Below are 27,420 nucleotides of genomic sequence, written 5' to 3'. Positions count from 1 at the left end.
AATCTTCGACGAGGTTCTCTGTTCTTACCACTCGTATTTCGATCCTAGTAATTTGCAGAGGGTGGAAAATCTTGGACTGAAACGGTGGTACAAACTTTATCTGGAGATCAGGTATTTCGACGATCCGTCTGTGTTAGGGGACGCAGCACGAAACGCCATTCTCATGACTGTAAAGCAAAGGATTTTGTACAGATACGAGGTGGCCTTAGCAACGGACACGGACAGTAGCTACAAAGATGGACTTGATTTTGCAGAAACAGAGCTTTATCAAGACGACGAGTATTTCAATGAAATATATGCTTACTTCAGGCACAATAGTATCTTCTTGTAGATATCTTTTATATTTTAGGAAAGTGTGTCAGTTGGAAATTGAGTGGACATTTTCCCTTTACTTAGCTATAGACTTATTTGTTACCTATACCAGTCATCACATGATTTTTAAACAGCACATTTACTAGCATACTTATATATTTAAATGTTTATCTTACACCTAGTGTGTATATGTATGATATTGATTATCAGATATCATTTGTTCTTGATTACCTGTAAAAAAAAGACAAGTTGTTTTCCGTTGTCATCAATGTTTTATTTGTCTCTCTTGTTTCATCTGAAGAAGAATGAAGAAAAAAAGGTTCAAATGAAAAGATCCAAATGTATCATCAGTATTCTGAATCCTTTAAGTACAGTATTTTGCAAGAAACACTGTGTTGGGACTACTAACTATAAAAAAACAGACTTGGCAATACATTCCTTTTAAGTGGAATCTTAAGTGGTCATTTACGAAATCGACAATGAAAGGTTGGTAGTGAAAATACTGATCAGAAATTTCAGTTCTCATGCAGGAGCACTGTGCTATTACCGGTTATTACCCCCTCTTTACTCGACCCGATATAATGAAGAAATATGACATCAGTAAATGTATGTTTCACTATCCCTGTCTCTCCCAAAAGAAAAACAAAAAGATATCTGCAACAGTCACACGATGTTTCGGTACATATGTTGATTTCATCCTACTAATATGTTGCATTACTTACATCAACATCCCTGATTTTTTGTTGTCACATTTTCTAAGTTGAGTTACTATGATTCTCCTCACTGAAAATGTGAAGCTGATAGCACAATGATTCTCCTCACTGAAAATGTGAAGCTGATAGCACAATTGCAACGGTTTAAAAATAAGTTTTTGACTCAAACTTCACAGCATATTGGACATTGTATCTACTGTCAAAGTTAACACTTATCATACTGAGTTTTGCTGAAACCAACACAAAATTGGTGTCTGGATAAAAGACATATTATGTAAGACATGGTGCACTTTACTATACATACAGTAACAAACATTTTCAACATATCTTAATATCTATGTTGGAAAAATACTGTTGAAGCCAGAATGGCAAGTCTTGGAAAGAGAAAAAAAGCTATGGTTATCATCATAAAACAGGTGAATGTATTTCTCTTAATGCTACATTTGTATTAGGTATGACAACGAAAAACATGACTCTTCATCTATTAAACAATCGTACGTTTGTCTTGGAACATAAACTGGAACAATTACTGTGCACAAAAACTTATGATCAGTCTTGCAAATACATATTTGTTTCTGGCAGTCAATACATTGAAAAACTCACACTTAAAACCAATGAAGTTTTCCAGATTTTTCCTAAAAATAAGCAAGATGGTAGCATCAACTACATGCAGTAAGTGCCTTTCCCATGAAGCTTTAATCTAGAACAGAATTCATCAAATTAAATGCATTTTTACACATTTACACTGTGCATACTTGAACAGTTGAGTTGCGATAGCTGCTTTTGCCCAAAACAAAAACACAATGCTTTTGACCCTATTGTAATACTGATCCTTTATCATATTTCTTAGTCTTTCACTTATATTGTACCTGTCGAGCCTATGTTAGCAAGTACTGTTTCTGAATAGGACTTTTCTCTTTATTATTATCATCACACATAAATGGATATTTCTGTAAGGATTCACTCCTGGGGAGGAACCCCAAACTTCACAGCTAACTTGATTTGTGGTTTTCTTCTTTCAGTCGCTTTCTTGACTTGTTTCTCTTCTGCTATCTCACTACTTCCTTCATTTAACACTTCGTTTCCTGTCATCATTACTACATTCTTTTCATCATTTCCTAAGCTGGCCTGTCCTAGTGCTGAAGAATTTCTTTCCTGTTCTTGTTTGCTGGCTTCTCGGACTTTGTTGATGGTTGCTTCCAGCTCTTCGGTCCATGCCTGCTGCTGATCAGGGGTGGGGGCTGGCATGGTGGGCAGCTGGCTGAAATCCCTGGCGACCTCGTCCTTAGACTTTTGTGGTGTGGTCTGCCTTGTTACCTGTGTAATTGCAGACAGAAAACATTACCCTTAGGCAAAACAATCTACTGTAAATCCATTTAATGTTGAGGTTGGTTATTTTAGCAGTTGGGGGGAAGGGGAGTAGTTCACATTTTAACATAGGGAAGAAACATCACTGTCTGAAATGTTAGTGATCAAATATTATTTGCAATAATGATATTTTAGTGGCCAACTAGTGACTGCTAAAGAATTTAAGATTAACTTACTGTTAACAAATAAAAAATCACAGTATTCAATAAAAGAAATTAAAGCTACAACCCTGAAATACTAGTTTGTGACATCTACTCTCATATATACTAGAACCCAAACAAGTTATTTCACAGTTTCACAGTTTTTACCTGTAAAGGCACAAAAGGGTTGTTCTTGAGAAGACCATGAGTTGAAGTCGGACCCCCTGGCTGGGGACTGAGTTGGGCCTGTCCAACAAAGCCAGGTGCCGTCATATTGTACTGTGGTTGGCCGGGGAAAGGACGTACCATTCCTGGGAAGGGGTGTGAGCCAGGCATCATTGGGGTCCTGTTAGGGAAACCTGAAAAAAAAGAAAACTAGAGTTCCATGATCTCAAACATTTGCAAAATGATGTTACCATTTAAGACTGACAAATTATATAAATGTTTCTTAATGTTTATGCAAATAAGGCCCTCATTTGCCACCCAAACAACATAAAGTTTTATCCAAAAGTCTGATCCCACAGTCAATGATATCTACATTTTGCAAAAGACAATGATGACTATCACAACACTTGATTGACATGATAATTGCTGTCATTCCAATCAATTGCAACTCAACAGTCAGGCTCCACCCCTGTGGCATGGCCAAATAGCTACTGAAGCCAGACAAGAGGGAAGCCTCTACTCTACTAAAACAAACTGACCTGTAGGCCCCCTGGGGGGTGATGCTGCGACCTGAGGGTTACGGAGCATGGGTCTGCGTGGGGAGAACCCACCCATGGGAGAGCCTGGGTGGAAGTTGGGGTGGTTTGGTGCTTGTGGCTGGGAGGAGTTCTGGAAAAAAAAAATCACATAGTCAGAACAACAAGTTAGCAGTTTGCGTAACTTTTTTATTGTGTCTTGTAACTTTGACTGAGTTTGATGTAAATGACTTTTGCTTGGGGTTTCCCCCAAGGTACATTGAGTTGATATGTTTTCCCCTGATGAAATAAAGAATTATCAAACAAACAAAAAACAGACAAAATATTAGTTAGGAGCATCTCCACCGGAAATTGAGCAATTCTAGGTGTTCTTTTCTATCACATCCTTTTTGAACAAATGTATTCATAACAGCTATTTCCAAGTCTGCAAGCTGTTAGCTACATACAGGGGTAAGTAACTGGACTACCTGTCATATTCTATTTCAGAAACACAGAATCTGTTAATAGATATAACACAAAGGAAGACTATGATTAAAGGTGACATCAACCATTGGAATTAAAATCAAACGTGACTGATTCTAACAGTAACAACCATGCTGGAAGACAACGAGTCACGTACCACATGCAGTATTGTGACTGCTGCGGCGCTATCCGCGGCGTACTCTTTGGTGGCACAAGGGGCCCCTTGCAGGGTCAGTCCGTTGGTCAGTCTCACAGTGCAGACCCACATGTTCTACAGGGTGCAGGCAAACCAGTTAGAGGGTTAAAATCGTCAGAATATAGTACTATTCAGTCCTTATCTGACTGAAACATACGAATTATCTTTCAGAATGCCACATTTTGGGACCTTGAGTTTGTTGTAAGAGTCAGACACTTAGTCTAAAAAAAGAGGTTAAAGTATGTCTAATATGTAGAAAGGATCGTTACCTACAATGTAGCAGTTACCCTGTTTTAATCAGTACTGTAGAGAAAAGTACTGACAAATCAAGTGTGGAGAAAGAAGATCATAACATTTTCAAAGCTTAATCAATGTTGAAGACAGTACCTTTTCAGGCCGATGTTGGTAGTTGGGAGGACCCATGCCAACGTTCATGCACCACTGGAGCAGCTGTAAGGTGGGCGGGGCCTGCCCCTGGGGTCTCACACCCGAGGGTGGGGGCTGGACTGGAGGTCTGGCCCCCAGGGGTGGGGTGTGCTGGAGTGGGGGTCTTACACCAGGGGGCAGGGGCTGTTGTAGGTGGGGTGGTGGGGGGTTGAGTATGGGTCGGGGATGGGGGATGAGGTTGGGGCGAGGGTGGATGGGGGAGGGGACAGACACAACCTGACCAGGAGCAGCAGCTATAGATATCAACAAGAGAAAAGAATAGCAGGTCAAAATCAAAGACGAATATATGAATTAATAAATACACTGATAAATGAGCACATGTATACGAATTGGCAAGTAAATTACTTAAGTACACAAATGTACTTGCATGTTTGTACACACAAAAATCAAACTGGCAGAGCAAATGAATACACCTACTAAACTGTAGATGAAATGTTATAAAAGCATGCAGCAAAACTACCATCGCTATCACAAAGCACTTTAACAACATATGCTAAGCATTGTTTTCTTACCACTGCCACAACAAAATGCATTGTTTACAAAATATCCCACACCACAACATACCACAGCACGCATATCTGTACCTGTACCTTTAAACAAAGAGGACACAGCAATAGGCATGCCGTAAGTTGTGGCTGTAGAAGGTGCATTATTAGGTATCACACTGGAGTTTATGGTGCCCTGAGATTGTCCACCTGCCATCATGTAGGTCTCACCTGACTTCCCCTGCCCAATGTTCAACATCTGACAGATGGCCTCCGTTCCTTCCTGTGGGTTAAGGTAAAAATCTCTTTAACAGGACTTACGATACATTTCTTCTTCAAAATGATTGACAATTGTTGCTACAGCAAAAGAAACATTAAGCTACAAAGCAAAAGCTACATCGAGTGTTACATGTACATGAATGCTACTTTAAAATGTTGTTGCTGTTACTTTCTTACTTACCTTCACAGGCAATATGTCTTAATTGTACCTTTTTCATAGTGTTGGGTGACTTCACATCCCTGACATAAGTAGTCTGTTCAAAGGTGCCCTGGCTCTCATGGGGGTTTCCAGAACTCTTCTCTGCTGACAACTGCAGTGATGCCAACAGCCTGGAGAAGTCATCTGATGGCTGGTTGTTTGTGGCCAAACCCTGTTGTGGGTCCCTGGTTTGGATTTGAATCTTTTGCTTGGGGTGGGGGGACTGGTAGAGTTGGGGGGTCTGGTAGAGTTGGGGGGTCTGCTGTGGGTATGGGGATGGCTTAGCCACATGGGTGGGAGGTGATGGCATTGCTTGGTTCCAGGGTGGAGTGGGCATTGGCAGTGACCTTGCTGCTTGTTCTAAAGTAGGTGCAGATGTTTCCAGGCCTGGAAAATGAACAAGAGGACAGTGTTACCACATACCATTATCTACCACAGCAAGCCAGGTCTTCTGAACAAGAGTTAAGAGAACACACACCTCCATGAAATATTTTGAGCCTTTGTAGATTTAGTGTTTTATCTTGTCTCATTCAGAGGTTCTTGAGTTATGCTGACCACAAAATGTGGGAACACACACAAGCAGACAAGCCAAAGACTATACCTCCATTTCTAATGGAGGTAAAAAGATGTAGAAAATATAACTTGTAGAATTAGAAAATTTGTGTATCTTTATGACGATCTGTGGACTCTACAGTTGGGGCAATTTTTTTATGACAAAAATGGTTTAAAGGGTTACTGGTATGTGGCAAAAGAGACCCTTTAAGTGTCACAATCATAAGCCAGTGGGATCTACACTGTATAGAAACACTGCAAACAAGCAACTGTCGAGACAGGTCTCATGTAAAAAGGATTTGGACCGTACCACTTGTTGGTGGCTGGGGGGAGCCAGCCTGCTGCAGCTGTTTCCACATGTTGGCAAACTCATCCACATCCTGGGACTGCATAAGTGTGAGAAACAATATGCATGATTAAAAGGTTTCCTTACTAAAAAATACTGACATGGAAAGAAAGACAATATAAATATATCATAACAATTTATTCTCCAAGCAGAGGTTTTGATCAAAATCCCGGACAAAACTACACCTCTCGATCGAAACCTCTGCTTGGAGAATAACAGCAATTACTAACCACTCCTGAGGAGGAAACCCTCTCTTCACTGAATCCAGTTTTTGTTCCCTTTCTGTTGCCAGTCTTGCAATTAGCAATGGCAAATAATTTATCAGTGCTACATATAAAGGTTACATTCTGATCTTGCACAGATAGTATCAAAAGAGTATATCAGAGTATATATCATATCATATCATAACTAGAGTTCCACGACCTCATACCTTCGCCAAATGATTTTAACCTTTATGACTGACGTATTAGGAGTGTTTCTCATCAATCATAAATCATACCAGTTGATTGTCTTAAAATATAACATGTCCAAAGTATGAGCTTAACAAATCTATCATCAATTATGCAAAGGAGGTCCTTATTAGCATAATTTGATTCAACGATGTTCCATTCACATAACGTCCCGATGCCACAAAAAAGGATTAAATGTATGAAATTGCCGTCTTTTGCCAGTGTGGAATAATAGAAGTTACTCTTTAAGTATGCAAATAAGGCCCACATTTGCATATTTTCTATCTATCAACAGTCCTCTCTTCCTCAGTAACAATTTGAATTGTCATATCATGGAACAAAGCGGATTTTTAAAGGTGTGTCATTAATTATGCAAATTAGAATCTGATTTGCATAATTATCGTCCAATCATACTAAGCATCACAAAAACTATCCACATACCAAAAATCATGACCATCCATCAAGGCCATCATGTTATAGTATTTTTGAATTAATTATGCAAATGAGGTCTTCATTTGCATAGTTCATATCAATTAATATTTCTCTCTTCCTCAGTTACATATGTCACATTTTTCAGAGTCCTATCATGGAATTTGGCGGATGTATAAACTTTCCTCATTAATTATGCAAATTAGATACTGATTTGCATAAGAAGTGTCTAATCATGTACATCATCACTCAAGCTATCTACCTACCAAAAATCATTACCATCCCTTTCAAAGTCAGACGCAAAACCTGCTCCTGCAGTTCCAAAGAAGCCGCTAGGGGGCCCAAACCCACACCACTTACTCTCTGTCCAAAGATCTATCTACCACTCAAAAATTAGTTCCATAGCATGTCCAGAACACGAGATATCAAAACAGGAAGTTCCCCTGCAGTACCGTAAGAAGCCGCTAGGGGGCCCAAAATCTCATCGTTTTTAGGTCTCATCAAAACCTACCGACATACCAAATACCAAGACAATCCATCAAGGCATTCTCGAGTTATCCTGTGCCACTACAAACAAACAAACAGACAAACAGACAAACGCTACCCTCTGCATAACCTTCTCGGCGAAGGTAAGGCGAAGGTAATTACTTTAAACATTACAATCATAGAGGACCTGCTAGTATTTGATGCATAGAGCTTTGAAAGCTTAGAGAAATTCAGTTTCTTTGCACTGAAGTTTCGAAGCATCATTACCTTCTCTGCACTTTGTCCACTTCCAGATTGGTCTGACCTTGTCCTGACCCCTGACCCCGAGGTCACCTTGGGAGTTACAAACTGTGGCGATGCCTGTGGACCGTGCCATCCTCGTGTGGACTGAGGGGTGCTGCTGGGTGGAGTGGACTGAGGAGTCTTGTTTGCGTTATAAGGGCTTGCCTGAAAAGATATGCATTTCGATTGTTTACTAGTTATTGAAAATAATATGATACAGTACAATCAACACTAATCTCAGGTTTACATAGTTTTACATGTATGTCAAAAGGGTGGGATCACAAATATCAATACCGAAATCTCTAGATGATGATTGGATGACACAGACAATACACTATCTACATGGCGATGCATTTTTATAAAAAAATCAACACATTGGGTTTTCTTAATTTCATCTCTGGCTCATAACGAAACAAATAGATTTTTGGTCTCAGCAGCCATCATCAACACTAAGGCCACTAGTTTACCTTCACCATGGTAACAGTCAACATCACCATAACAACCATAGTAATCACCGAGGTAAACACAACCATTATCAAACTGAATGTAGAATCCTGTACCTGTTTGGGTGTGAAGGGAGAGTTTGGGGAGTGGTTGAGGATATTGGGTGCTTTGCGGAGGATGTTAGAATACTGCTCAGGTGTTCTTTGCTGCGGTGACGGAGTGGACGTTGGCTTGACCACTGCCGTCGGCTTCCCCTTCAGCTGACCGCTCTCCTTCCTCAGGCCGAAGGAGATGTTGATGAGACCAGATGGAGGCATCCTGTAGCCATAGCCTGGAGAACAGCCCCTGGAAGGCCCATTCTATGTTAGTCTGCTGCATGTTTTATACAACTAAAATGTCTTCCCACCATTCCCTGCACATGTGATGGTGAAGTCAAATAAAGAAATATAGTGGTGCCAGTATGTAAATATTTCCCAGAAAAAAGTCTTGATAAGAAGGTTCAAATTACATGAATAAATTTGTACTTTTCTTTTGATTTGTCTTCAAAATGCACACAAGTTTGAAGGGTCAGGCATCTTAAAACTCACCTTAGCGACAAGCCTCCTTGAAACTGTTCATCAAAGACGATGTCGTACAGAAGATCAACCTCCTTGGCGGCTGAGTGGATGCCGATCACGGTTCCCCGCAGGCCCAGGGGGACGCCGTGTCCGTCTCTCACGTTAACAACGCGGTCAAACAGGAGGAAGTCTGCACCAGGGTCGGGGACCATGAAGCCTTGGTGATCTACAGGCTGGGAAGAAAGAATATTATAATCCTGTTCAAGTGATCACCTCTATATAAGGATCACCTGGCCAATGTGACCACATTTTGGAGGTTTCTAGGACAATTTTCCCCATGGACACAAGCATTAAGAACCCTGTCTACAGTGACCACCTGTCCACATAGACCAGATTTTCTCGGTCCTGAGTGTATTTTGGGGACAGTTTTCACTGTACATTTATATTTTTGTCATCTCTGCATCTTAGTGCAATGTGGGATCAACGCAATTCTTAACATCTTTATATTTGAACACGAAAACACTGACAACAAGCGTCTTGCATGGCAGGTCAACATCACATAGATTTTATCATCATGTTAGTAGACAATCTCACTAACCCTGTAGAGCAGAAATGGCCTGACTCCCATCTTGACCTTCTTCTTCTTCCTCTTGTCGTTTTTGACCTTGACCACAGCCTCCTCGATGGCCTTGACGACAGGTTCATCCAGGGCCAGCGTCCCGCAGTCGACCGTCTCCATCCCGTACGTAGGGATGGTTTTCAGCCAGTCTTTGATCTTTTGCAATGTGGACTGATCCATCCTGTTGGAGGGGTGGGAGTTAGCAACTTTGCAACTTTTTAAAAGACTTAAGCAGAAACTAACATTATTCCTATGTAAAGCTGTTAGTGCTGTGCATATACATGTAGTACTGAAATTAAATTCTGGAAAAACTTTGCCATTTTGTTCCTCTATTTGACAAGTGTCCTGGATATTCCTTTTAAAAAGTATAGCAGAGAGATATTAATATGCACACAACAAATCGTTAGGATGACACATTCTAATGATTAATGAACATAATTCAAGCACTTATTTTCCAAATAGGTTTCACTCACTTGTTCTGTTCATTGAAGATCTCCTCTTCATAGTAACAGTCCTCGTTGGGATGTCTTGCTACATACTCAAAGAAATAGGGAAACCTGCAGTTGTGGAAAGAACAGGTTTAGCATCTTTTAAGAGTTGTTACTGGTCAAACTCTTCTTTCAGATCCTAGAAAGAAACAATTAAAACCTATCAAAAATCATAAACACATTTGTTCCCCGTGAATCCTTCAATGGTAAATGATCTATATAATCAAAGAATCAATACAAAGCTGCAGCTCACAGCAACATAACAGCTGAGAAGTTTAAATGGTTAAGAATGAAAGTCTTTAAGAGTGTGTTCCTTACTTCTGGAGATACTCAGAGATGAGAGCTTGGCACTTGAGAGAGTACATCCAGCCGTTCTCCGACTTGCGAGTGTACCCCGGCACCTCTTTACTCCTCTTGCTGAACTTGATGTTCAACCCAATGTTGACCTTGGAGCTGCTGTTGGCACTAAAGTCAGCAAAGACAAAAAAATGAACAATAATCTTCTAAAACTCAGATTTAACACAACAAAATTTGCACTGCTACAGTGACAACCATGAGTGCTACAGATTAATAGTACATGTACTCTAACAAAATACGAAAAAAATTTGGTAATTACAGTTTTTATAACACATTGAATGCAACGCAATGAAAATAGATTATACTGTGCCTATGGGTCTCTTCAAATCAAGACCCTGTACAATGCTTGCTTATGACTATCAAAGGCACTGGGACTAGAAACCTTCCTGCGGACCTTTCTCTGGAGCCCCTGAGAATCTGGAAGTCCCCAGTGATGCGAGACAGAAGCAGTCCTGTGATGCCCAGCCGCTGGGCCATCATGTACGATGGGATGTACTGGATCTGGAGGTCCTGGACATGGCAACAAATATTAAAGACAATTTGGGTAAGTCCAATTATTGTGTTTTTTAAATTCTTTTTTTGATGATGTTTTATTCAAGAAAATGCAATAAAAGTACAGATAAAGAGAAATGTACATGTAAAACAATATAACATTTTGTGTTGGCTATTGCAGTTCAACTTTGATTCAGAATCAACAAATATGGTCACACTCTCTGACATATACCACATATGTTGGCATGTAACAATCACATAAACAAGATATCATTTTCACATTACAAATAAACACATCTTTTACTATCTGTTGCACATCTGTAATACATGTAGTTGACAAGCAAAACCTCTCTTTGGTGTAACAATTGGTGGCAAAATAATGAAGTTTCAAAACTCACAAGCGTCACTAATCATACCTTAGAGCTGCGGGACCTGATTCCATCGATGTCTGGTTCATGAGGAATGGAGAAAAGCACACGGACACGTCCCTCCTTTGCACTTTCAACTTCAAACACCTAAAACAAGGTATGAAATATGTTAGGAGGAAGTGCAGTCTTGGCAACGATCACAAGTCATCAACACGTTCATATTGCTACAAATATTCATTACATTGCTTCATGCAAAGTTTTCTATATAGTGACACTCTGTATACACTGCATGTGAGAGTAATGTAGGAAACATTTTTGTTATCCTTTATCCATGTAAAATATTTCATATAAACATCGCAAATACTTATGGCGGACAATACATCACACATAACTAGTGTGCACTAAATCAAACAAGATTTATGGCAACATTTTTTTACAAGATGCTTTAATTTACACTAATTACAGACACATGTTATCAATTTCTTCAGTTAATAAGAATCTAATTACAGTTACTGTAGTTCTTAACAATGTGTCCCACGAGGAACAACACTAGGCCCCATTCTAGGAAACCTACCTCCCCTTCACAGCCATAGTGCGGGTTGCCCAGCATGAAACATGTTGTGCCTGGGGAGAAGAGTTCATCAAGGGTGCGGAACTGCTTGTAGCTTGGGTCATGAACAGCAATGTCCTAAAAAGAATGGACAGAATTAAGCGACGAACCAATTTTTGTTGTTCGCTTGTACATATTGTAATATTAAACAGATACCCCCACTTACTTCAACCATTCATAACCACAGGATAACAATATGAATTTAGGCTCAATATGAAATGATGATGATTATCAATGCAAAGACTAACTGTAGAACATCATGTCTACAGGAAATGGAGGACTAAAATATGCAAGGCCATACATTAAAGTAACATTATCAACTAAGGCTTCATAAAAAGAAATACATTGTACATTAGCTGCATCAAACAAGAATATCATCTTTTACCTTTACTGTTGTTTGGAGCAGGAAAGGCTCAGGCTGGTTCCCCCACTGTTTTTCCAGTGTGACGTTACCGTTCACGCCGCAGATGTACTTCCGACCAATAATACGGCAGGCGTGGATCAGTACAAATGTGATCCCGACATCAATACCCCGTCTGTCGTGGTACCTGATGTAAAGAAAGGCAGGGAGAGTATCATTGTAAAGATAAAAGGTGTAGGTACATGTTGTAGCCCCATAGATGTTTTTTACTGTAGGGAAGTGGGTTGTTAATCCACTGTGTCTAAGGCACAGTATCGGAAGGTGAAGCCCATCCCTCTCTTTCTACCACCTTTTATCTAACCGCAGTCTGCTATTGGGTAGGGTGGGGAAAGTCGTGCAATTAGCGTCTTTCCAAAGGACACAAAATCTAGCCAAGAATCAAACCCATAAAACCGTTCATTCATTCATACCCATAACCTCTCAATCTCGTGTCCATTTGCCTTGTCACTCAGCCATTCAACGCCACTATCATCGTGATGTATCTATTTACAACACAACTGGGAAACAATCTTAATTCATGATGTCCCATCAAAATGATCCCATGACAATGTGAACATACTTCTCCGTCAAATCGCTGACTTCCCTCAGCCACCGTGCTCTCTCCTTGTCAATGATCTCTGACTTCTGGATCTGTGAGCGGCGCTGACGACTGTTGTTGCTGGTTCTGAGACCACCAGACTGCTCCACTAGGGTGAATCTATGGAACAACAAAATGCAATAAACAATTTAGCTCCTAATAGTCCTATACAAAACATATGCCTAATGGGGAAGGGGCAATTTATCCATTAACCAAAATTAGACTTTAAAGGAGGAATGTTGGTATGTCAATGGAGCTCTGTTTCAAGACTAAATCATATTATGAATGTTATTAATTTTGTGAATAAAATTTCTATCACAAAGCAAAGATGACAGCCTTTATCATATCAAAAATCCTTTATCATATCAAAAATCCAAACTTGAAACTCTGTCATAGTGTAACTCACTACAATTGCTATAAAGGATGTGTATAAATGCCCCAGGAAAATCAATCGGCTGACAAGTCTGCGAGCCGTATATAAATTTTTTGGCAGCAATACACCCAATGTTTTCTCAATCATCATGCAATGCTTAGAGTTACAAATTGGCCGATCTTTGCTGGTCCCTGAGCCCTCTACAATGTGGTGGGGTAGATTTTCAGGTGAAAAATATGCTTGAGCCTCTGGCAATTTTCAAATTCAGCAACTTGCTGGTGATCAACAAATACGACCGAAACTTGCCAACTGTGAAACAGGGGCATAGTAGATTATTTGATATGTAGATAATAGACTGAACCACTTACTGCACTTGGTCGTCAGAAACTTTGATGACCCTTGCCTCTTGAAGGTGGGGCCAGTCTACATAGATGGACTTCCCTAAGTACTCATTTGCAATTTTTTCAATGTCCTGGATAAATGTACAAAGGAAAGTCATTATTTATTACAACGGTGACCGTCATGAATTAAAAAGACATCTCATTTTAACCTTAATCAAGAGAGAAAAGAACTTAGATTGAAGAGAAGAAAACAAGTGAAATTGCTGTCCAAGAGTGAGGTGAATCTAAAAGACTTCAACACTAAGATGCAGTACTTACAGGCTCAGAGTCATCTTGTATCACAAGGAACTGGCTCTCGTTCTTACTGGCCATCTGGAAGACCCTGACGCCTTTCTTCTTCAAACTTGCCTGTAGTTCACACATTCATGAATTCAACTCCTCTGTCTATAGCTTCAAACTCAATATGATGGATGTTGGTGTTTTATAGGATTTTAGTAAACAGCTTTCCTTATCACATTACTGTAATCATACACATTTTATTACAACAAATTAGAGTTGAACAAATTGAAAATATTGAACAGCAAATGCTTAAACATCACAGGTCATGAATAACAACCTAAAATGTCTGCATACAATCTAAATAAGTAAACATCATAAACATAATATCAGGTGGGGGTGGGACTTATGGCTTTGAATGGTTAACCCTTAAAACTTTTCAATATTACAGGCAATAGTGATAAATATATTGAGCATTTGCAACTGTTAAAAGCACAACTACTAACTGCTGTTCCCCCTGACAAAATCTCAATACACATTGCAATATACAAGTCAGCTGAAGGACCTACCTTGTGAGGTATGTGCCTGAGAGTAGGGAACCCTGGGTAGAACTCATGTTGTTTCGCTCCAAGACACAAACCACGTCTCAGGTCCTTCTTGTCCACATGGAAACCACTCAACAAGATCAGCTCGCACCTGCAGTGTGCAATGTACCAGATACACGCAGTTTTTCTTTCATAAGACAGTAAGAAGGAAAACTTTCACAACAGCATGCTTTTTTAAGCATTTACTGTCAGCCTGTCCACCCTTTCTCATTGTTTTCTTATATTATGCTTAAGACTCCAAACTCACATAAGTAATGATAGCATACACTTAGTCTAACTTTTTTTAATGATGAGCATGTATGATTTTAAAGAATATGGATACATGCATACTGATCAGAAGCTACCGACAGTGGTTGACAGAAGTTACAATCTAGTGGGCACATCTTCCATTTTGTAGAGTTTGAAACCAAGGATAAAACATTACAAAAAGTCACATATTTTTAGTTTCCAAAACTGCACTTCCTTCCACATGTGCGTAAAAGTATCATAAAAGAATTATAGCTTTCACAGAAGAATAGGCATTACACAGAACTACTCACTTTGCCTTGCAGCATTCTATGTCCGGGAACACCCCAGGTAGGGAGGAGGGGTAGCAGAAGCTAAGGTTGGGGTCGAAGGTGAACAACATGTGGGGTTTGTGGCCGTTTCTCCCCTTCTCTTCTGAGTTCAGACGGGCGTTACACGGCTTCATCGCATCGAGCAGTCGTTTCTAAACAAGGCAATGGATATATGGATTAGAAGTATATTCTTACATATGGCAGTTAAGCATTGGTACATTGATGATAGTATACTGTGTTTTGAAACTGTAGTAGTACATGTAGTACATGTATGTCATATATGTGTCTGGGAAGAGATTGCAACCTAGCAAAATTGCCAATTCTACTGGTAGAGATCCTGACATTTATCTGTAACTTTAATGACATTTCCCTTAAAGCTACAGTCAGAACTTCAATTCATGTCAATTACATCACAGGAGTGACTTGAAATTTAAAATTTACAAATGGGAGATCATCCTAGCACATTCCTACCATCAACTGGCATTCTTACCAATCAAGCGGGATCTCTACCGGTCAGGGCTCTAGCCAGCCTGAAATTTTATCCCGTAAGCCCAAAAATTTTGTACAAACCTAACATATCGAGCGCTGAAGGCGCGACAATTCTAGGGGGGTCCGGGGGTATTCCCCCCCGGGAAATTTTTAAATCTAGACCCTCTGAAACGCTATCTCCAGCATTTTGAGGGGCAAGTTTGGGTGAAAAATTAATTGGGCCTTCGCTGTATACAATCGGCAAATAAATGAAATTTAGCACCACAAAACTTTCTTATTTATTTGACAAATATACACGTGAATTCAAGTCGGCAGAAATAAAACATTTTCAACACCGGTCGACGCGTCGTACCGGTCCCGTTTGCGCCCTGTACTAAATATAGTAGGAAATGAGACACCCTACTTTGGACAGAACGCCCTAAAGACGTTCAATATTTTCCTTCCGTGTTTTCCATGGTCGATTTCTCCGGTAACTTCCACTTGATTTGATCAAAATTCGTCGATTCAAGCCCCATCTTCGCACCAAATATCAATTTCTGATAAAACCTCGCGGATTCGCGCCTCTCGTGAACCGCGAGACTTGTATGTCATTGGTCGATTTTCCGTGACGCGGCGTGAACGAACGCTGTTATTGGTAGATGATATCTGATTCTGAGGTCTAAAACTATCAACACCAGTTTTCGCGGGAAGAGTGCGTGTAACTCGGCGTAAAACTTTAACAATGTTTACCAAAAAAATACGGAAAGCCTGGTAACTACCGGAGTATTTTTTGTGTGGCTATAACTAGCGGTGAACCGGGGAAAACAGCCGAAAAAACGTCAGCCCGATGCGACCGGCCAGAATTGTAGTGGGGCACTAGTAGTGGGGAGGGGGGCACACGATGCTGATTTTCTCTCGGCCCACGAACCACTGGCAACCTCCGCGCCTCCGTTTGTCACCTACCTATAAAGCCACCTTGGGGTTGTCACCTGCCGCCGGCGGAAGATAGAAATGGCCTGAATCGACCTCGCTTCAAACTTCCGCTTCTTTTCTGGAGATCTTTGCAAAAGTTCAAGCCCTGTCTATATCTTTTCTCCCGATTTTTTTCGGTCAAGGTTTACGGATTGGTCTTGAATTTTTTCCGTAACACGCAGCAAAGTTCCGTAAATTTACGGCAAAACTGGCGCTGGCTAGAGCCCTGCTACCGGTAGAATCGTTGATTCTGCCAGACTTCAATCTCTATCTTGCAGCCTGACATGTACATCAATGCACAGATAATTCACTCAATGCAGGATAAATTACATGGCTTTCTGTTCCCAGCTATATCTGTCTCTTTCACATATTGGCCTCTAAAGTATTACAAGGCCCCAAATAATCAACCTCGCTTAAACTCCAAGGCCCTTTTTGACTTACCTCATCAATGAAGGGAATAAGAACCACAGCTTCCCACTCCTGCATCTTCCCATTCAGGTCTGTCTCAAAGTCCACAGGGTAGTACTCGATGATGGGGGACTCGTCCATTACCATCAAGCTCTGCAAGAAGACGGTAAAAAAATCTTTAAACTTCAACAGTACTTGTCTCTCTTATCTGCTTATCATAAATGTTTTCTGTTTAGATCTAAGCTTCCTTACGACAATGGATTGATGTCTCACTATCTCACACTAAGGAATAAAGAGATACATGTACCTATTTTTGGATGATGTTCATGAACTGTACATGTATATTATGACATATCAAGTGTTGTTGTTGTTTTTTTACATGGATAATGATAATGTATGCATCAGTATCATAGCTGAACATGTATATTTGGAAACATTTTAACCAAGATAGTCACAAAGGAAGGTGGCAGTGTTGTACAATGTACTTACATGGAAAGGAGCAGGCAGATGTTTTCTGCTAGCAGCAGGCAAAACTCCCAACAACTGTTCAAATGGCAAGAAGGGCTTTCCCATGTCAAACTCCAGCCTCATGTCGGCTATGTTGATGATGTCGCTCAGGTAAGGGGCATAGTGGAATGGGTAGTACCTGGAACACAACGCACAATTCAGTCTGTTACTGCTGATCCACTTTATTATTGCTAGAGTAGGGCCAAGTATAGTTCCTTGTGGAACTCAATTCTTATTGATACCTATGATACCAAGTGAAAGCCATTGATTACAATGTCCCACATCAAAGAAATTCAGAACAAAGAGACAAGCAATTGGGTCACAGGCTATTTAGCCATTCTTATTGTATTTTCCTTCCAAGTAGCTTTCCATACATTTCTCTTTTAGAAAACAGCACTAAAAAGACATTATCCTTTTTAGTGTGTCGAAGAAGGAAACAATACAGTATGTGAGACCAGTAAAAAATACTGACCAACTCCAGGACTGGACTCCATTGTAGTAGTAGTGTAGGATCCACTGTATAGCCAGGACATACTGATAGGCCAGGTCTCTCAGGATCTCACTAAGCACAACAAGAAACATGGATGCAGTTCTCAAAACTTATGATTATCAACGAAACATCATTCTACAAGCAATGTTGTCAATTACAAGGTGCAAAAGAAACGCTTATTAGTCTATCTTATAATCACAGTAATATGCATTACTCAATTCAAAGTCTTCAAATAATGGTGGCAGCATACATGTAATATTTCACATCTACAATGACTGCAAAATTCAAAAGGTACCGATAGCAAGGTGGTAGGTATACTATAGTCTAACACAATAAATTCTTACTCAGTAACTTTCTCAAACTTAAACTTGTTCTCATAGTAAGCGATCCTGTGAAGCAAGAAATCAGCCTCAAAAGAATCGTCCACGTCTTCCTGCTCTTCCCTTCTTCCTTCAGCAAGCGCTGCACAACATTAACAAAGAACACAAATTAACACCTACATGTACAAGTGGCTGTTTAAGTCAAGTCTGTTTCTATGTGTACAATGTTTACATTTGTGAATCACTTAACAGGTTAACTGCCTCGTGGCATAGCTAAATACACTTCAAATCTTGGTGGCAAAATCAATTCTCTCTTTTTAAATCAAGACAAAGCAGAGACATTTTTTTGAATAAATTTACAATGGTTTCAATCTTAGCACCATACATTGAAACTGACCTTTTGCAACAGATATGGCTGGGTCTTCTTCTGTCTCCTCTTCATCTATGGTGGAGTCATCTAGTACGGAGTCATCTGTGTTCTCTCCAAGAGCACCAAACTGGTTACTGAGTCTCAACCCTATAGTCATCACAGACATTCTGTCAGTAATACTAGTCTACTAATAAAGGCAGCTCATTCAACTTCCATGTCTTGCAATTCCCAAGAACTTGTCCAAACAGAAAAATGGTAGTCAAGAATGTTTCATCATCAGTGCCATCTCCCAAATGTCTTTTTGGTTGGACACACCTGATATTTCATTAAAAAAAGAATTCAAGTAAATTGAAATGGAATGGTCCTAAATCATGTTTGTTTTGGTCCAAAATCATGTTTGTTTTGGTCCTATATCATGTTTGTTTTGAAATCCTGAAAATCTTTGTTTTTTGCTTTAAAATTTGTTTTTGTTGCTTTTCGGCATGTTGCTTCTAATGGTTTAGTACAAAAAATGTAAGTCAGCAATTCAAAAATTCAAGAGCCAGAAGGAAAAATGATGCAATAGTCCTTTGACGTGTGAATTTTCCTTCTCAAGGGATGATAGATAATCAAACGAAAAGAAGCACATTCAAGATTTGTAGAAAGCTGTATCCTGCAATCTATATGCAGCTTGGGATGGCAGAATGTAGAAATGTAAGACAAAAAAGGACTGGATGGTGCATGAGCCAACAAAGACCACTGAACACAAACAAAATGAGCAGCAATGAAGAAATGAACACACAGCAAAAAAAGAAAAATAACACATTTGACAGCACACAGAAAAATAAATTGAAAATAACCAAAAGGAAACATAACAGAAGAGCCTTGCCTGATACACGTTTCTTCCTCTTACCGCCTTTAGACGGGAACGACTGTCTCCCGTTTGCTCGCTGCGGCGTACTGGACTTCCTTGCGCCGCTCTTACGTCCTCTACTGGGCGTGCCTCCCGTCTTCCCTGCCAGCCAGTTCAGGTCGCTGAAGATCTCTCGGAAGTGTTCTCGGTCAAACGCTGCGAGCGCTTCAAGGAACTTTCCAAACCTGTTGGTTTCCAAGAAACGATGATATTATATGGAAGCACAGCATCACTTTCAAGTTCTTTGTAAATAATTTGAAAACAATGAAGACCAAGAAATAATTTTCGAAGCTTCTGATTTTATATTTCCGATTTCATATTTCCGATTTGTATCCGTTTAACAATACAAATCTGATAATACACAGTGCCATACACTGATACAGTAAACCCAGACTACATTATTGCTGAATTATTGGCTCTTAGATATTACATTTGTTACTAGTTAATGCAAATTGTAGACCATACAAGACTCCACAAACCCAAATTAGACAGGATAGCTTAGGGATGTCTAGTTAACATTCCCCCTGCTGCTTATTTAAAAGAAACATACAAAATTTTTGAGAAGCCACCTTAGCAGGTTAATACAGTGTACCTGTGCAGGTTAAGGGTGCCTCCTTCGTTGAGGTAGCCATCCAGTGTGGGCATGACGTTGATGTAAGTCCTGTAGAGGAGAGGCAGCCCACTGTGGTGGATGTGGAGGTTGGGGAGGTGTGGGATGAAGTCATTCCCCACCAGGAACCCCATCAGCACCCAGTCATCGATGATTCTCTCAAGATCGTAGCCAAACGTCAACTTGTCCTGTAAAAGACGGAAGTCTCTTATGAAGATATCTTCAGAATAGATATTATTTCTATCACAAGGCAAAGCAACATCTATCCCAGGCCAATTTCTACCAACTCTACCAACACTGAAAAAACATTTTAATACACTAACCAAAAATTGCTACCTAATTCAAGAGAAAACAGTGAGCACTATGTTCCCAGAAATCTTGACAACACATTTTTGCATTGATTCAAAAGTTTTTTTTTTCATCAATATATCATTTTCTCACTTTAAAACACATATTTTGAATTGATGTATTGTTACATTTTGTATCCTACCAGGACTCAATTTATACCACAGGCCTCTGTTTCCTTATACAAATTGTAACAAAACATCATGCGCTTCGGGGTATATTCAAAGAAGAGTCACATCTTTAAGATTTCAAACCACATAGTCAAGAATCTGGAGACTTACCTTCAACTCCTGAAACTCAAAATCCAGGTACTCCCTCATCAGGGACAGGTGCAACAGGTGAAAGGTGATTTCTTCTGGGACTGAAATTCTACCAAGTACAGGAATATAATAAAAACAATGCCTAAGAATTTCAAGAATAAAGTGATAAACCCATCAACTATCAATGACTCATAAGAAGTTAGAGATAATTTTTTTATTGAAACTGGCCTTTTATGACAAGAAAATATAGTTCCAAATATCATAAAGATTTATCAACAACTTCAAAAGTAATGCTGTCCATAAACACACAGACAGATGACACCAAAAACATAACCTTCTTGGGGAAGGTAAAAAAAACATGAAATGAGAGAGAGTATACAGAATACACACGTACTAGTAATACTGTTCTAGAAAAATAAGTTCTTCATACATGTATATTCCAGTAGCTGAAACAATGGTGGAATACATTGTAAATCACAGTTACACATGCAGACTAAGAAACCAATTTCACACATTTTAAATGAAGAAAGTTGCAGATGTCTTTACCTTTTCTGAGACTTCTTTCCTCCAAATTTAACCTCCTCTCTCAGCAAGGAGAAATGTGGTTCGTGAGAAGTTAGTCCTAACATGATCTGTCAGAAAACAAGAAAAACATGTTGTTACAATCAGTGTATAAGTTCCTTTATTTTAGACATGTGACTATGTCACAGCAACTTCTACCTATCACACACACAAACTTGAGTGTGATGATTATCTTCTATTTAACGGTAAACTATTGTTTCTTTTCTGTGAAAAGAGCAATGAGCAAGACCTTTTTGGGGCAGGGGTGTACACATTTAACATGCATGAGTAACAGTCATGGCCATGGTGGTATTGTGGTTAGGGTTGTTGACTTAGAACCTGAAGCTTATATAGCTTGTACTTACTGTACTTAAATCGGTTTAACAGAAAAAAACAATGCATGTGCTCTCATCTCCCAAATAAACATACCCCCCGGAATAAACATACCCCCTGGACAAATCTTCAAAATCTAATAAACATACCCCCCGGAATAAACATACCCCCCGGAAATTGACCAAATTTACAGATAAACTGTGTCCATGCTACTTCTGTCCGAAGGAAAGAAGATGATTAACCGGTTCTCTTTATTCATTTATTGACTATTTATGCCTGTCTGTGGACCATACCAATTAAGTGTATAACTATTGAACAGAATAACTGTACACATCTTGTTCAAATTATAATATTCCTTGCCGCTTCAAAAAGATATACTGTAGTAGCAATGTTGAAAAAATTGGGCATAGGTTCCCTGCTATGACCCCTAACCGGGGGCCAACGGTGCTTCAAATTCAACAAGTTAAAATGTACATGATCATTGATACATGCATTTTCTGCTTGGAACTTGAAGCAAGTAAATTGTTGTATATACTGACATATAATCAAAACATGAAAAGTAGTTGCCAAACTTCTCAGTTCACTTGGATGGGCAACACTTTGAAAGTCTATTCTTTTTCTATACAAATGTATCAACATTTAGAAGATGAACAGAAAATTACAATATCCTGAATATATGGTCATCACATGCAGGTATTACTTATGTTTTGTAAAAGTCATGATAGAGAAAAGGAAGACTATGACAATCACATGTATATGATGTAACTTTTTGTCTTTCCCAACTTGCCATTTATCTTCTATGCCTTCCATATATAGAAACATAGATTTGCAAACATTACATGCCACAAATCATTGTGTTGTGTCAAGGACATTTAATATCATATAATATCAAAGACAATATTATATAATGTTCTTGGCTTTTGTTGTTGCAATCCAAATAATTTAAAATCTAAAAATTACCCTTGTATGTATCATTTTGAGAAACTAAATTGTCAACAAATTTGTGAGAAACCTCCTGAAGGCTTGTTACAATGTTGCCACAAACTACAGGGTTCTCACGTTACATGAAAGGGTGAGCTATAGACAGTGGCGGCGCCACAGACAGAAAGGGGCGGGGCTAACAGAACATACACTCATGTTCTTAGAAACCTCCGGCATTCTTTCTGTAAGGGGAGTGATCTTTTTTCAAGCATTTTTCAGTGATAATAATGGTGACTAGATTGCAATTGATGTTTTTTATATAGACTTAAGTATTAAAAGTCTTTTTGCAAAACTACAAAAACACATTTCTGACAAAGGCAAAGGAGTTTTATTTGTAGATCAAAAAGAGTTGCTTCCCCTTCTTGGAAGTGAGATCTTCCAAAACAAAACATTCCCACCGACTGTTACTGCCGGGTGCGTTACTGTGGCGCTTTTCGAAGGGCTAAATTTTCATGTTTGCGGTAGGATTGAAATGTTTTGATATACTTTCAAAGTAATTATAAAGTTTTTGATGCTAAGACACAGTTTTTTTTGTGGTGTTATTTTTATATTTTCATTTTGGGAAAGACTGTATATCTCACGTGAGTAGAGTAGTGTATTACATGTACATGCGTAACGTTACTTGAAACACTTTGCGCCGCTGACATATATTGGTTTCTGGTCAGCATGCTTTGGTTTACGATGTAATGAGACTGCAAAAGTTGTTCATATAAAAAGAATTGCATTTCAAAACGTCAGTGCGGCGTCTTATTTTCGCCAAATAACAACATTGACTTTGAAATGTTATAGAGATCGACCGATACGTTACGAGTTCCGCCAGGATTTCACAAAGGCCGGGTCATAGCGGCAGGGAAAATTCAACGCCGCTTGGCCGGAAAATAATGAATTATGAGCAAAAATGCCGGGGAAATATTGGCAGGAAAAACCAAACTTTGAATTTTAAGGGGATCCCAGGTTAGCAAAACTCAAATTTTAAAAAAAATAAATAAACGTACTGTCCAAAATAAGAACGTACTGGGTGGATTTTGAGGCTGAAAAAAATAAACGTACCGGTACGTTTATTTGGGAGATGAGAGTACATGACATTGTGATATGAGTTTTATGACTGACCAGATCAGCATCTAGGCCGTACAGACAGTGCCGGGTGTTGGCGTTGTACCCTGGCTGAGACTTCTCATAGCGGATGAACTCCATGATCTTGTGTTCACCTTCACCTGGAGACTGTTGGAGAGCAGAAGCAACCTGTTAAAACCTGAAGAAACATTTCTAATGCTCACATAATCATTACAACATCGTTCCGGTGACTACCTTCTCCAACACTTTTTTTTTCCGTTGAACAGAAAAATTGTAACACATTTTTACACTGTCTAATTATAAGTTAGCATAAATATTTCTCCAACCTCAAAAACTGTAGTGTCTTGAAAATGTGCAGACATTAAAGACATCTCTGCAATTGGGAATACATGTATTGCCAAATGGATATTTTGAGCTTTTGGGTGACTTGACTTGTATGACTGATTTACATTCCAGAAGATCTGATTGGTTGCTGCCTAATTTAGTTACCTCATGTCCAGACAGATAAACCCTGATGCCCTGCCACATCCTGTCAGTTGTGATCTTCTTGTTCACAAAGTACTTCAGCTGTTCGTTCAGACGCACCATGAAGTGGGTACCTGAAACACAAAAATGTTTACTCTCCATTTTCTTAATGGGTTACATGCAATTGTACTAAGAACATATACCAGTAGGTAGTATGACACTTCAGGGCTCGAAATTCATCTTTGGGAATAGGTGCACTGGTGCACCCAACTAAAAAAATTGGGTGCACAGAAAGAATTTTGGGTGCACCAGATAAAATGAAGTTGAATGTTCTTCAGAACATAATTACAAAGTTTAACGCTGCTGCCTTTCTTAAGAACTTCAATCTGTAATTCTATAGCTAACTTCAAAATTTCAAACAAATAATACATTAAGTACAGCAAAAAGTTATCATGCTGTTTTTTATACTTACATTTCAAGAATATTCTGTATACTAGTGTACAATAGTACCTTAACCCTATAGGCTACAAAAATATCTAGGTGCACCAGTGCACCCAGAGTCAAAAATTAGGTGCACAGCTCCAATTTTGGGTGCACTGGGTGCACATGCACCCACTATTTCGAGCCCTGCACTTAGATCAGTTATGTGCATGGCATATCATGAAATACTGTAATTCTTGTTTCTTTCACTGTAACTTTCAGTTCACTGTTTTCACGGTCACCTCTGTACTGTGAACTTATCATCACCATGAAAAAAACTGTTTATGATTCCTTCACACATCTGTTATCTTCACCTTCACTGGATGAAGAATTACGGAGTAGTAATCATGAACCAATCACTGTTGTACATGTGCATATCCTAGCAGTTCATTAATGAACTGCAGAGAAGCTGACTCCATCAGTGCTGGAGGCTAAAGATGAACGATAAAAGCCATTACTAACCAGGAGTGATACAGTTGGAGTCGAATCTCTCCTCTGTGGGAAGAACCTCGCCCTTCTCCAGAGCCTTCTTCTGGCTTTCTTCTGCTTCACGAGCAGACCTGTGTTTTTTTTTTACATGGAAAGGACTGTAATTCTTGTGGAAACAAAAACAAATCAAGCAACAGGATAAATTCTCGAGAAGTGTCTTTTAATTGTCATACAGTGGATGCTGTCTGAAACCTCTGACACTTAAGGGAATTCATCCAGTTCCTTGATTTATTTTGGTTCACATAAAAATTCTCCCTTTATGTCTAACCTTCATTGATGTAATTCTAGTGTCATTGCAAATTGGGGTGTTGTTCCCCGCGAGATCCTTACTGAATAAAAAACATTGAAAGTGAAACTTTCAAAATCAATATCTTTGTGACTAAAACTTAAAGTGTCACAAAATTAACCATAAGCATCCACCAACCTATGTTACTAGTATGAAGTCAGTGCACTGTGACACCATTACTCCATTAGTGTACTAAAGGTTGATAGTCTCACCTGAACCTTCTGCCTCTCTGCTGGTTCATCTTGGCACGAGGAGCCACACCGTCCACGGCCATGAAGAACACTTGCCTTGGCTTGATGATACGGAACAGGAACTACAACACACAAGAAAAAACAAGGAATAAATATCATCAACCCAAGATACGTTAATTCACTCCTAACAAACGGCCTTTCCTTCCACATGCAAAAGTACGGAGGCGTACCCCATTCAAACACACATAATAATAAAATAGCTATTCGAGGACATTGCTCTTTTGATTTATGTCTTCTTCAGTTTGCAGCTACATGTACTAACTTGATCTTCCATAAAACATTCAAAAATATTCAAGACCTAGAATCTTTTACTCTCCAAGCAGAGGTAAGGTCGGTGTACTTTCGACATATTTTCACGATATTTTGTTGGGTCTCCCTCCAAGCAGAGGTGAGGTCGGGTATTTTCAACGTATCTTCGCTGTATCTTTTTTAAATTCTCTGGGTCTTCCTCCTCTTGGAGAGTGCAGGTCGTGCCCTACTGTGACCGGTGGTGGTGGTGGTGTATGTCCATGCAATAACCAATAATAAGGTGTGTCAACAAGGGCAAAGCATATTTGCTGATTACTGCTTTATGTTATATTATTGTGAATGTATTATTCATTTAGTCTATGTTATGTTATCCTTTTTGTATCCTGACTTGTTATGATTTTGTAAGGGCTCCCTTGGAAATCAGTTACTCAGTTAACTGGAGGTACTTGCACACCTCAATGTAGTGGAAAATATCAGCAAATATCTTCTCCTCTGTGATCCTGAAGTGAGGGTTGTCATCATCAGGGTGGGAACACTGGTGGATGATTCCGTTCATGTCCAAGTACAAGTTGTCAAACTCAGGAATCTGAAAAGAAAGAAAGAATTCTTTACATTTAGAGGCTGAGCAATTCACAACATTTCAGCGATACACATTACAATATCACATTCAACAGTCATACCCACGAACCCCATGAAATGTGTTAAGTCATGAAAATCAATTTTGTAGTGTGTTTTGGCCCAGAGATATCATAATACTAATAGTATTGAAGAGAACCCAACATGCTGTCAAAATTTTGGATGCTGGTTTGTTACAACTTACACCGAAGGGCGGTTGAAACAGCAATACAGATACATATATCTTACAGAAAATACTAGAAAGCTAACGATACCTTGTTATCCACTTTATCATAGCTTATAATTATGTACATGTGTAGACAATTTCGAACAGCCAAACATTTGGCTTTTCAAAGTGATGGCATATGACTACATAACATAGATATAAACTGACTCATGGATACATCAAGTACGACCAAGTCCTTTAACAACTTCATATGCTGTAAGTATAATAAATGTAGTGCAGGACTGTTTTCTTTGTCTGTGATCAGCTTGAACATGTTTCATAACTCGAGGATAGATACATGATTTATGATAAATTGAATTTCGAAGCATAAACCCTTCCTTCTTTCAATTTCATAACAATCTCACTGCATTCATAATAGGCTATTCGACGAATGTTCATACATTCGACAAAACATGTATCTGTGAGAAGCAGTTCACATAATTTCTTTAAGCTAGGCTGGGGGAAAAACACACGAAAATTTCATAACTATCCGAAAATGTGATGTAACGCCGGTCTTCGTACCTGATTTTCCTTGACAATTTCGCTGAGGCATGGGTACCTCTCGCTTGTCCAGCGGTAAAACTTCGGTACTCCCATCCTTCTTGGTTTGGCTAGAGGGTCTCAGCTATATTCTTCCCAAAATGTATGGCTTTTACCGAATCAACATGCAATTCCGCGGAGTAAAAACAGAAAATCTGTTGGAGAAAATCAATTTTCTATTTCAGAGAGCGGCCATATTGAAAGTTTCGGCTCATAGTGTCAAGTCAGCTGTCATTGGCTAGATCTAACCAATCAGGAAACGCCTTAGAAATCTGTTTCGTGAATCAATTTTGGGCG

General features: G+C 39.3%; 1 protein-coding gene across 3 annotated transcripts; it reads right to left on the bottom strand.

The window, feature by feature from the left end:
- Window positions 1-561: 561 nt before the first annotated feature.
- Window positions 562-27,353, bottom strand: LOC136444071 (5'-3' exoribonuclease 1-like). Of its 3 annotated transcripts, none has more exons than XM_066441541.1 (38): window positions 27,106-27,353; window positions 26,197-26,328; window positions 25,455-25,555; window positions 24,930-25,027; window positions 24,012-24,121; window positions 23,559-23,669; window positions 21,120-21,205; window positions 20,595-20,682; window positions 19,951-20,156; window positions 19,335-19,543; window positions 18,494-18,613; window positions 18,121-18,238; window positions 17,759-17,848; window positions 17,269-17,425; window positions 16,813-16,932; window positions 14,914-15,083; window positions 14,339-14,465; window positions 13,812-13,901; window positions 13,521-13,624; window positions 12,762-12,899; window positions 12,167-12,329; window positions 11,746-11,859; window positions 11,220-11,318; window positions 10,706-10,821; window positions 10,273-10,419; window positions 9,940-10,023; window positions 9,446-9,647; window positions 8,878-9,080; window positions 8,407-8,635; window positions 7,832-8,011; window positions 6,165-6,240; window positions 5,313-5,689; window positions 4,930-5,107; window positions 4,280-4,572; window positions 3,854-3,967; window positions 3,238-3,367; window positions 2,702-2,892; window positions 562-2,342 (listed from the first exon to the last, which is right to left on the bottom strand). In XM_066441541.1, exons 1-38 carry the CDS (start codon window positions 27,178-27,180, stop codon window positions 1,986-1,988), a joined length of 5,703 nt encoding a protein of 1,900 aa, XP_066297638.1. In that variant the 5' UTR covers window positions 27,181-27,353; the 3' UTR covers window positions 562-1,985. The 3 variants fall into 3 exon arrangements, with proteins under 3 accessions (XP_066297638.1, XP_066297640.1, XP_066297639.1); XM_066441543.1 differs by having other exon boundaries at window positions 5,056-5,107; XM_066441542.1 differs by having other exon boundaries at window positions 19,359-19,543.
- Between the last annotated feature and the right edge of the window lie 67 nt (window positions 27,354-27,420).

The sequence above is a fragment of the Branchiostoma lanceolatum genome, chromosome 10 (genome assembly GCF_035083965.1).
Source record: "Branchiostoma lanceolatum isolate klBraLanc5 chromosome 10, klBraLanc5.hap2, whole genome shotgun sequence".
Lineage (NCBI taxonomy): Eukaryota > Metazoa > Chordata > Leptocardii > Amphioxiformes > Branchiostomatidae > Branchiostoma > Branchiostoma lanceolatum.
Note: the sequence above shows the minus strand (reverse complement) of the source record. Positions and strands in the feature narration are given on the sequence as shown.